Genomic DNA, 12,576 nt, shown 5'->3' with positions numbered 1-12,576 from the left:
AGAAATCACAACTGACACCACAGAAATACAAAGGATTATAAGAGACTACTACACATAACTATATGAAAATAAAATGGACAACCACGAAGAAATGGACAAATTCTTGGAAAGGTACAGTCTTCCCAGACTGAACAGGAAGAATTAGAAAATATAAACAGACCTATCACAGTAATGAAATCGAAACTGTAATTAAAAATCTTCCAACAAACAAAAGTCCAGGACCAGGTGGCTTCACAGGTGAATTCTACCAAACATTTAGAGAAGAGCTAACACCTATCCTTCTCAAACTCTTCCAAAAAATTGCAGAGGGAGAAACACTCCCAAATTCATTCTATGAAGGAACCATCACCCTGATACAAAAACCAGAAAAAGATATCACAAAAAAAGAAAATTATAGACAAATATCACTGATGAACATAATGCAAAAATCCTGAACAAAATACTAGCTAACAAAATCCAGCAACACATTAAAAGGATCATACACCACGATCTAATGGGATTTATCCCAGGGATACAAGGATTCTTCAAAATATGCAAATCAATCAATGTGATACACCACATTAACTAATTAAGGAATTAAAACCATATGATCATCTCAACAGATGCAGAAAAAGCTTTTGACAAAATTCAACACTCATTTATGATAAAAACTCTCCAGAAAATGGTCAGAGAGGGAACCTACCTCAACATAATAAAGGCCATATATGACAAACCCACAGCAAGCAGCATAATCAATGGTGAAAAACTGAAAGCATTTCCACTAAGAGCAGGAACAAGACAAGGATGTCCACTCTCACCACTCTTATTCAACATAGTTTTGGAAGTCCTAGCCATGGCAATCAGAGAAGAAAAAGAAATAAAGGAATACAAATTGGAAAAGAAGAAGTAAAACTGTCACTGTTCGTAGATGACATGATACTATACATAGAAAATCCTAAAGATGCCACCAGAAAACTACTAGAACTAATCAATGAATTTGGTAAGGTTGTAGGATACAAAATTAATGCACAGAAATATCTGGCATTCCTATACACCAACAACAAAAAATCAGAAAGAGAAAGTAAGGAAACAATCCCATTAACCATTGCAACAAAAAGAATAAAATACCTAGGAATAAACCTGCCTAAGGAGGCGAAAGACTTGTACTCAGAAAACTGTAAGACACTGATGAAAGAAATCAAAGATGACATAAACAGATGGAGAAATGTACCATGTTCTTGTACTGGAAGAACCAGTATTGTGAAAATGACTATACTACCCAAAGCAATCTACAGATTCAAGGCAATCCCTATCAAACTACCAATGGCATTCTTCACAGAATTAGAACAAAAAATTTTACAATTTGTATGGAAACACAAAAGACCCCGAATAGCCAAAGCAACCTTGAGAAAAAAAAATGGAGTTGGAAGAATCAGGCTCCCTGACTTCAAACTATACCACAAAGCTACAGTAATCAAGACAGTATGGTGCTGGCACAAAAACAGAAATACAGATCAGTGGTACAGGATAGAATGCCCAGTGATAAACCCACACACATATGGTCATCTAATTTATGACAAGGGAGGCAAGAACATACCGTGGAGAAAGGACAGCCTCTTCAATAAGTGGTGCTGGGAAAACTGGACAGATACATGTAAAAGAATGAAATTAGAACAATAACACCAAACACAAAAATAAACTCAAAATGGATTAAAGACCTAAATGTAAGACCAGACACTATAAAACTCTTAGAGGAAAACATAGGAAAAACACTCTTTGACATAAACCACAGCAAGATCTTTTTTGACCCACCTCCTAGAGTGACAGTAATAAAAACAAAAATAAAGAAACAGGACTTAATTAAACTTAAAAGATTTTGCACAGCAAAGGAAACCCATAAACATGACAAAAAGACAACCCTCAGAATGGGAGAAAATATTTACAAATGAAACAACAAAGGATTAATCTCCAAAATATACAAACAGCTCATGGAGCTCAATATCAAAAAAGCAAACAATCCAATTAAAAAATGGGCAGAAGACATAAATAGACATTTCACCAAGGAAGACATACAGATGGGCTAGAAGTACATGAAAAGATGCTCAACATCACTAATCATTAGAGAAATGCACGTCTAAACTACAATGAGGTATCACCTCACAGTGGTCAGAATGGCTTTATGAAAAAATCTAGAAACAATAAATGCTGGAAAGGATGTGGTGAAAAGGGAACCCTCCTGCACTGTTGGTGGGAATGTAAATTGATACAACCACTATGGAAAACGGTATGGAGGTTCCTTAAAAAACTAAAAATAGAACTACCATATGACCCAGCAATCCCACTACTGGGCATATACCCTGAGAAAACCATAATTCAAAAAGAGACAAGCATCCCAATGTTCATTGCAGCACTATTTACAGTAGCCAGGACATGGAAGCAACCTAAGTGTCCATTGACAGATGAATGGATAAAGAAGATGTGGCACATATATACAATGGAATATTAGCCATAAAAAGAAACGAAATTGAGTTATTTGTAGTGAGGTGGATGGACTTAGACTCTGTCATACAGAGTGAAGTAAGTCAGAAAGAGGAAAACAAATACTGTATGCTAACACATATATATGGAATCTAAAAAAAAAAAACGGTACTGATGAACCTAGTTGCAGCACAGGAATAACGAGGTAGACATAGAGAATGGACTTGAGGACATGGGGAGGGGGAAGGGTAAGCTGGGACAACGTGAGAGAGTGGTATGGACATATATACACTACCGAATGTGAAATAGATAGCTAGTGGGAAGCAGCAGCATAACCCAGGGAGATCAGCTCAGTGCTCTGCGATGATCTAGAGTGGTGGGATAGGGAGGATGGGAGGGAGGCTCAAGAGGGAGGGGATATGGGGATATATGTATGCACATGGCTGATTCACTTTGTTGGACAGCAGAAATTAACACAGTATTGTGAAGCAGTTATACGCCAATTAGGATCTATTAAAAAAATAAGTAAATAAAATGTTTGAGATCAGCAATGTTCAGAGGAAGCATATGACAGCTAACCAAGCAGAAAGGACTTCGGAAACCTCTTTGCCTCTGCTTTGTGATCCCATTGTCCAATTCTCCTCTCGTGAAGAAAGAATTTAACCTTCAAGAAGGATGGTCTGGATATTTTCTCTGCATCTTATTGGTGATTTCACCAGATGCGGTCTTGCCTCCCTTATTTGCTAAATGGCAGGATATACAGTTTTTACATGTATCTGAAGGCTCCAAGGAGGGTCCTGAATACTCCCAATGTAAGTAAAGAATAGACAGTGATGGCCCCCTCATTCTGGGTGGGGAGAGCTGCCCCAAGATGCTCTCATCACTGATCTAATTTGCATGGCTGCCTCCTGCCTCTTAAGAGAAGTACCTGAAAGCCTCCTGGGCTGTCAGGGAGGGAATTTGATCATAAACTCTCTGGTGACTTGAGAGATTGAACTGTTTGTATACTTATTGGCTAATGGCACATTATCTTCTACATAGTGCCTGTTCAGATCTTGCCTATTTTTTGACTGGTTTGTGTTTTTCAGAGAGTGTCTCTTGAACAAGGGTCAGAAAGCCTGCTGACCGGCTGCCTATTTTTGTAAATAATGTTGAATCAAAAGGTGCCTGTTAAGAACCCTCCTACACTGTTGGTGGGAATGTAAATTGGTGCAGCCACTATGGAGGACAGTATGGAGGTTCCTTAAAAAAATAAACATAGAGTTGCCATATGATCCAGCAATCCCGTTCCTGGGCATATATCTGGATAAAACTATAATTCAAAAAGATACATGCACCCCAATGTTCATAGCAGCACTATTTACAATAGCCAAGACATGGGAACAACCTAAATGTCCACTGACAGATGAATGGATAAAGAAGATGTGGTATATATATATATATATATATATATATATATATATATATATACATACATACACACACACACACACACACAATGGAATATTACTCAGCCATAAAAAGAATGAAATAATGTCATTTGCAGCAACATAGATGGGCCTCAAGATTTTCATACTAAGTGAAGTAAGCCAGACAGAGAAAGACAAATACCATATGATATCACTTATATATGGAATCTAAAACATGACACAAATGAACTTATCTATGAAACAGAAACAGACTCACAGACATAGAGAACAGACTTGTCATTGCCAAAGGGTGGGGGATGTGGGGGAGGGATGGACTGGGAGTTTGGGATTAACAGATGCAAACTATTATAAACAGAATAGATAAACAACAAGGTTCTACTGTATAGCACAGGGAACTATAGTCAATATCCTGTGAAAAACCATGATGAAAAAGAATATGAAAAAGAAAATATATGTATATATGTATGACTGAATCACTGCTGTAGAGCAGAAATTAACACATTATAAATCGCTATACTTCAATAAATTAAAAAAAGAATATTATAAACATCTTTTTGTTAATAAATGTGAATATTTGGATTAAATTAACAAATTCCTAGGAAAAAAATGAATTTGCCCAATCTGCTCCCAGGAGAAATCTTAATCATATTACATAAATTAAATCTGTAATTAAAAACCTTCCTACAAAGAAATTTTTAGATCTAGAAGGTTCTACCAGTTATCCCTTCTAAATATTTAAAGAATAAATAACTCTGGTCTTACACAAACACTTCCAGAGGGTTAACGCTACACAAAACTAAAAAGCATTATTGAATAAAATTGAAGAGATCCTAAATGAATGATGGGACACAAGTTAATGGAGGATAGACCATTTTATACATTAGAAGACTTATTAAAGATTTTAATTCCTCAGTTTTAACGAACTTTGTATTCTAAGTAAGGCTGCTGTGGAAGCTTTCTTATGGAAATTAACAAGGTGATTCTAATAGAAATGAATATAGCCAAGAATAGAACGGGCCATCCTGAAGAAGAAGAACAAAGCTGGAGGATTTACACCTATGTGAAAAAAAGAAATCAGACACAGTAGAGTACCCAGCAAATGTCACCAATTATATGCATTTCAAAAACAGACAAAATAATTTTTGGCGTTAGAAGTTAGAATGGCAGTGACCAACAGGGGAGAGTAGTGGCTGGTCGAGGGCCCAGGTAGGGCTTCTAAGGTACTGCTAATGTTCTTCTTGAACTGGTGGTGGTTACTGAGCAGTACACATAGGTTTTGTATGCTTTTTAATATGTAGGTTGGACTTCACTAAAAAGTTTACTTTAAAAATGGCTGCCTCAGAGATTCTCAAAATCAGCCCGTTCTGGGGATCAACCAGTTCCAAGGGCATAGCACTGTAAACACTGAGCATGATGTACCAGCCAGCCCTTTATCTGACCCTACCAGGAAGTCAGATTAAAATCAGAGGAGATGGAGACATTCCATATCTAAGATCAATAATAGTGCTGGCCTCTTCAATAAGTGGTACTGGGAAATCTGGACAGCTACATGTAAAAGAACAAAATTAGAACACTCCCTAACACCATACACAAAAATAAACTCAAAATGGATTAAAGACCTAAATGTAAGGCCAGACACTATCAAACTCTTAGAGGAAAACATAGGCAGAACGCTCTAGGACATAAATCACAGCAAGATCCTTTTTGACCCACCTCCTAGAGAAATGCAAATTAAAACAAAAATAAACAAATGAGACCTAATGAAACTTCAAAGCTTTTGCACAGCAAAGGAAACTATAAACAAGATGAAAAGACAACCCTCAGAAAAGGAGAAAATATTTGCAAATGAAGCAACTGACAAAGGATTAATCTCCAAAACTTACAGGCAACTCATGCAGCTCAATATCAAAAAACCAAACAACCCAATCCAAAAGTGGGCAGAAGACCTACATAGACATTTCTCCAAAGAAGATATACAGATTGCCAACAAACATATGAAAGGATGCTCAACATCACTAATCATTAGAGAAATGCAAATCAAAACTACAAGGAGGTATCACCTCACACCGATCAGAATGGCCATCATCAAAAAACGTACAAACAATAAATGTTGGAGAAGGTGTGGAGAAAAGGGAACCCTCTTGCACTGTTGGTGGGAATGTAAACTGATGCAGCCACTATGGAGAACAGTATGGAGGTTCCTTAAAAAACTAAAAATAGAACTACCATACGACCCAGAAATCCCACTACTGAGCATATACCCTGAGAAAACCATAATTCAAAAAGAGTCATGTACAACAATGTTCATTGCAGCTCTATTTACAATAGCCAGGACATGGAAGCAACCTAAGTGTCCATCAACAGATGAATGGATAAAGAAGATGTGGCACATATATACAATGGAATATTACTCAGCCATAAAAAGAAATGAAATGGAGGTATTTGTAGTGAGGCGGATGGACCTAGAGTTTGTCATACAGAGTGAAGTAAGTCAGAAAGAGAAAAACAAATACCGTATGTTAACACATATATATGGAATGTAAAAAAAAAAAAAATGGTTCTGAAGATCCTAGGGGCAGGACAGGAATAAAGACGCAGACGTAGAGAATGGACTTGAGGACACGGGGAGGGGGAAGGGTAAGCTGGGACGAAGTGAGAGAGTGGCATGTACATATATACACTACCAAATGTAAAATAGATAGCTAGTGGGAAGCAGCCACATAGCCCAGGGAGATCAGCTCGGTGCTCTGTGATCACTTAGAAGGGTGGGATAGGGAGGGTGGGAGGAAAACGCAAGAGGGAGGAGATATGGGGATATATGCATATGTATAGCTGATTCACTCTGTTATAAAGCAGAAACTAACACACCATTGTAAAGCAATTATACTCCAATAAAGATGTTAAAAAAATAATAATAATAGTGCTGGCAGTACCCTGCCAATTGTGGATCTCACGTCATGCTTCCTGACCTTTCTTTTCCTTTCTTTACACTCAGGTCAAACCTTGAACTGTAATCTGTGCCTGGGATTCCCTCCTGCCTGTGCCCTCTGGAGAGCCCTTTGAGGTGTGACCTTCATCATCTTAGAATCTCCACGTCCTAGTTTACAATTTGATCTAATACGCACTCAAGACTGACACCATGACCTTGCTCTCAGCATTTGTGGTGACCTGTATAAAACTGATCGTGATGCCTTGCCTTGTGTCACTCAGGCTCTCTTGACCACCAACCTGGCCTGATCTCTCAGGGTTTTTTTCCCTGACTTACATTGACTCACAAGCCAACTATAACAAAGCACCCTTGGTCTTAGATAAGCTTCAAATGAATACAATCCAGAAGACCAATCTTAGTGAGTATCCAGAGGTTCAGCTGAAATAAAAGCCTATAATTTTTCTAATAGGCTGAAATGATGGATGTTTTTAGTATAGTCTTTCATCCTACCTCCACAGATCTTTCCCAATGCCAAAAGAAATTGATCTCAGGGCTCTTTCTGAGATTCCTACTTACATGAAGCCATGACATGTTCCTGTGGTAATTTTCCTCCGTGCCGGCTGTACTCATTCCCTCTGGCTCAATGCTGGGCTCACTTGCACTCCAAGGACTCCCTTCTTCAAAAGAAAAATACCAAGAAAGGTTATATTGTTCTGTCTCCCTGGAGAGCATGTTGCTATGGTACAGTGGTCCATGCTTTTGAATCCTAGGGCAGACTACCATGGCCAATGGGTTACAGGGCATAGCATCAGCTTTAGTGGAGTAATATTAATAGGAGCTGTTCCCTTCACCACCAGCTGGACTGGCAATTACAAGGACATTTATGATCTCTGTTATGGTGGCTTCCGTTTTGAGATATGGGAGCAGAGAAAAAGAACCGAGTCAAGTCCCTGAATTGCTGAGATGAGCAAGTTATTGGCTGAGTGTGCCCAAATCCATTCCAGACTGCCCAGACCTCGCAGGTGTAGTTAAGTAGGGACACCAACCAACCTGCAGTGGCCACCAAGGGTGCTGCTACCTCCACTGCCGCTGTGACTACGGCTAGTGCTACCGCTCTTAACACCACCTGGCTTTGCTATCAGAGCTATTTCAAAGATGGGTGGTGCCTCGGAAAAACTAAGGGAATTCGGAAGTAACTGTGCCCAACTGTGGACAACCCTTTGTCCAAACTCGTCTCTGTAGGAAACTGTGAAGGAGACATGTCACAGGAATTCTCCACTTAGTATACTAGATAACAGAGCTTTGTCCCCAAATCTACAAGCTTTTCTGGGTATTTTCTATGACAAAACTATGCTTCTAGCTTGGATAGTTTGACTCAACTGGCTAGGCTACATGGATCAATTTAAATAATTAATTCAAATAATATTTTCCCCCAAACTAACTGATGATACTCTTACAGCTCAGACCTGTAACAAAAGATGTCATAAGGTTTTTTCTATTGTCTCCTTAAAAAAATAAGCTGAATCTTAACTAACACATAAATTAGCTATTTTCAAAGGCAAGGGTGGGTAGGTGTAGAAACATTTTCTATTTTAAACTCTCTTTGATTAAATATACTCAGCTTCTGTTTCAGCAGGCTAGATTGATAATTTATCCACATTTCCTGACTGACTTCTGAAACAACTTACTGAGAAAGAAGAGTTTTACACTTTGGTTTTCATACAGGGACTGAAAGGCAAAGAATATGCACTTCAATTTTTAACCTCACAGTGAAATTCTAGGCAGCTGGTGAGTCCTATCGGCAAGCCTGCTTAATCTTTTTCTCGTCTACTAAGACGATGATGAGAGCTCATAGGACTAACACATTTTGGGATTCAGAGTCTCTTTGGGTCCTATAGTGACAATCTACAATCTCTGATTGTATATAAAGCTTATTCTCAGGAGTTTAACATACTTTACAATCATCCCTAATTTATCTTTAGAGCATCCTTTCGCAGTAGGCAAGGAGTACACAGAATTATTCTCATTGGGTAGCTGGGGAAAACAAATCCCTGAGAAGTTAAGTGACTTGCTGAAGGTCACTAATTGTGAGATGTAGACAATCTTTCCTTTCTGAAATTTTGGTTGTTTTTACTAGGAAACAGAGACTTTAGTTTACAGACGACTTTAAGCCAGCTATTCCCAAGGGAATATCTACATTTTGCTTTAAAGGTCTTGACCAGAAGAATAAAGGGACAAAGATCTAGATTGCAAAAAACTGCCCTTGTCATTAAAATGTTTTCTTTCCCTACTGTAGACTCCATATGCTCCCTGCTCAAGCTGTGGTCCTTGAACCAGCAGCATTAACTTTACCAGGAAGCTTGTTAAAAGCGCAGAATCTCAGGCTCCCATCCCAGAGATGCTGAATCAGGATCTGCGTTTTAACAAGCTCCCAGCTGACCCTGTGCACAGTAAGGCTGGAGCAGCCCTGCTCTGGAGGGCAACATAGCCTATGGACTAAACGAGTACTCTAAAACATGACTCTGCCCTCCGTCTACCGATGTGTAAGAAAATGGACTTGAGCTGTTCGGGGATTCGGGCTCTGTCTTCCTACCCCCCGCGTCCCTGCACGCCCCGCTCCTCTATGTTACCTAGGTCAGCGACAGTGTCCCTGCTCTGGGACAGCTGCAGCTCCTCAGCCTCAGACTCTGAGTCCTGCCGTGATAACTTGCTGCTCTTTAAGCTGCCGACCCGGCGAATGCTGGACAAGGAACCCCCCTTCTTCACCTGGAAACTGCGGGTTCCTTTAAGCTGGAGCAGGCGGGAACCTCCTATCCTGATCTTCCTGCTGGGAACTGTATTAAAAGAATAAAATAGGGCTTTTTCCCCCTTAGTTCTCCCCAGCCAGCGTTAGAGCCAAGCTCTCCCCAGCTTGTGCCTGAACAGCCTCCTGTCTTCTGGCCGGGATGAGCAGCCCGTCTGAACAAGGAGCTTCTCCCAAGCCCCAAGTCAGGCGGCTTTGCTAGGCGGGCAGGAGGCTGGGTCCACCACGAAGGGCTGGTGCAGCTTCTTTCTCGGACACACAGCTGATCGGTGCCGGGAACAACCTGCTCTCTCTCTGGCCCAGAATTCACAAGCATGAGCGCGCCCTCGCCAGGGAGCCCTCCGGGACTGTTAGTACGTTCACACGGCATCAGTGCTCGATTCAGCAGAACCACCAACCATTTGTTTTTGTTTTTCTTTTGAAATGGAACTGACAGACTTAATGTGAGTTAGGGAAAGCCCTTCAGGGAAAATCCCTTGATTTGGGAATACCTCATTAAGAAATAAAAACAAGAGGCGCTTCTCTCTCCAACAGTCAGCAGCGGGTTCCACTCAGTTCCTCAGCAAAGGCACTAAAAGAGGTGTTCAGTGGGGTGCTGTGGATGAACATGAGTGTGAAATGGTTCCATTTTCACTGCACCTAATGATTTCATAGCATCCTCCTCTCAGTCAAAAGGCTGCGTGAGATATGAGTCCAAAAGTTGCAACACCCTGAATCAACCTTACAGTCTACATGAACCAAGAAGAACATGCATTACTCCTCTTTAGTGTTCTGGAAGAAACAGTCATCAGTGAGGAAAATAAAAGGGTAAAAGAAACACGTTCAACTTGAAACCTACATTTTAACCAAAAGCATCCGTATTTCCCATAGTTGTATCCACACCTCCTTCTTTTTCTTTTGAGGACTTGGTGTTGTCGCACATGGATATTGTAAGGGTGATTTTGAAAGTTTTCAGGGCTTCAAGTGATTATCAGGAAGGGGCTGTTTTTGTAAGGTTTCCTTCTTAAGACATGAACAAGATTTCTTACTAATTATTTAAGGCACAGCTATTAATATTTTAGTGCCAATCAGGAAGATTGCATTTTAGTCTCAAGTTTCTCACTCACAGGAGAGTTAGTCTGTGATAGAACTCATACAGCTCCAAAAAATGTTAATTAGTGCCATATAAAGGAGCCTAGATTCCTGTTGAATAAAGTGAAATGTTTAATCTCTGATTTACTCTTATGATTGAGAAAGACTAAAATTATCACCACTCAGCTGGCAAAGGCTTCATGGAGCTCCCTGAACACATCTGGATAGAATTTCACATCTAGACAGAAATTCTCACAGCACAGTTGAATACATTCCTCAAAGACCATAATGTTCTATTTTAGTTATAGCACAAAACTCATCCACTGTATTTTTCAGTGTTATTTTTAGGTATAATTGAGACTTTATGACTTATCTGGAATGCATTTGAAACCGAATATACTTATCATTTTTAATGGCTATTAATACAATTTATGTCAAAATAGATTGGGAAGTAGAGAAAGAGATTAAAGAAATAATTTAAAAATTTTTACAGAGGCACACTTTGGCATTCTTTGCCTGATTTCATGATATTTTTCAGCCTACAAGTACAGCAAAATAACCCCAGATTAATATGACATGAAAAAAAATTTAATTTTGAGAAACTGTTCTATCACCAAAGATAACTGGAGACATTTTATAGCACTGAAAAAAATAATGTTCAGAATTATGGCATTGATTATCTACAAAGGACATAATATAGTTAGAATTCAGATTTGGTAAAGTACATGAAAGACATCAGTCGAGATTCTACACCACTGAAGTTTAGCCTTTATCTCCATGACAACGAGAACTAGTATGAAAGTAAAACAAATTCATATAATTAGATAAAACTTCTCTTTTCCCTTTTGTCTTACACCACATATATCCATCAGCAAGTCCTGCTGATTCAACACTTCAAAATGGTGTAGGGTTTTGAAAGCCCTGTCACCTATTCCCTAGACTAATATAATTACCAAACTGCTTGCTCTTACCCCCACTCCAACAGCTTGACTCATCTCTTAAATACATAAATCATAAATATAAATATTATATCACTTTTCTGGTCAAAACCTGACAACTCTCAGACACATTTAAATAGAATTAAATTTCTAACCATATCTACAGACCCTATTTATTTGCCCTTTGCCTGACCCTCTCTCCTACCGCTCTTCCCCCAACTCATTCTGTTGCAAACTTGTCCTTTTTGCCCTTCCTCACATGCTCTAAGTTCATTCCTGCATCGGAGACTTGTTCTCACTGTTGTCTCTGTTTGGAAGACTCTTCTCTCAGCCCTTCACATGACTGGATCCTTAACATCACACAAGTCTCAGCTCAATGTCACTTAGGACTACAATCCTTCCTACTTTAGGTCACTACCAATTCTCTGACCCTAACTTGTTTTCTTCATACTACTTATCTCTACTTGAAAGTCCAGAATTTAATGTTATTCACTATTAAGTTATTAACTATTAGCTAATATAAACTAAAATACATGTGGGAAATTTTCCCTGTTCATTGCTGTATTCTAGGAACCTGTAATAGCGCCTGGTATACAACAGGTGCTCAGTATATGACTGTTGAGTGATCACACATGTCTTGGTGTCTGTATTCTGGAATGCCAGTCTTACTTTGTATCTGGAATATGGATAAAATGATCTGACAGATCTTGCTTGGAGATTTTAGGCAGGCATTTTTAGTTCTAAGGATTATTTCATGTTAGTTTTCCTTTGTAGAATCCAAATTGTCCTCAAGTTGTTTATTTCAAGAACTGACATTTTTAAATGTTATACAAACAGATGGCATGAAATTTTAAATAAAATTTTAATAATCTGAGTTAGCAGGGTCCCTGTGGTCCCCATTTTCACATCGGCTTTAGCCTCTGGTATCAGCTTATTAAAAGGATTAAG

At 39.1% G+C, this 12,576-nt stretch overlaps 1 protein-coding gene across 3 annotated transcripts in view; it reads right to left on the bottom strand.

The window, feature by feature from the left end:
* Positions 1 to 12,576, bottom strand: part of UNC80 (unc-80 homolog, NALCN channel complex subunit) — a 233,754-nt gene that overhangs the window by 98,489 nt on the left and 122,689 nt on the right. For 2 of the 3 annotated variants that reach the window (XM_059927385.1, XM_059927387.1), the window contains exon 27: positions 7,393 to 7,493. In XM_059927385.1, coding sequence (XP_059783368.1) covers positions 7,393 to 7,493 — 101 coding nt within the window. Of the gene's footprint in view, positions 1 to 7,392; positions 7,494 to 9,446; positions 9,651 to 12,576 lie in introns of all 3 variants that reach the window. The other variant, XM_059927384.1, reaches the window with a different exon arrangement.

The sequence above is a fragment of the Balaenoptera ricei genome, chromosome 7 (assembly GCF_028023285.1).
Source record: "Balaenoptera ricei isolate mBalRic1 chromosome 7, mBalRic1.hap2, whole genome shotgun sequence".
In the NCBI taxonomy this organism is placed as follows: Eukaryota; Metazoa; Chordata; class Mammalia; order Artiodactyla; family Balaenopteridae; genus Balaenoptera; species Balaenoptera ricei.
Note: the sequence above shows the minus strand (reverse complement) of the source record. Positions and strands in the feature narration are given on the sequence as shown.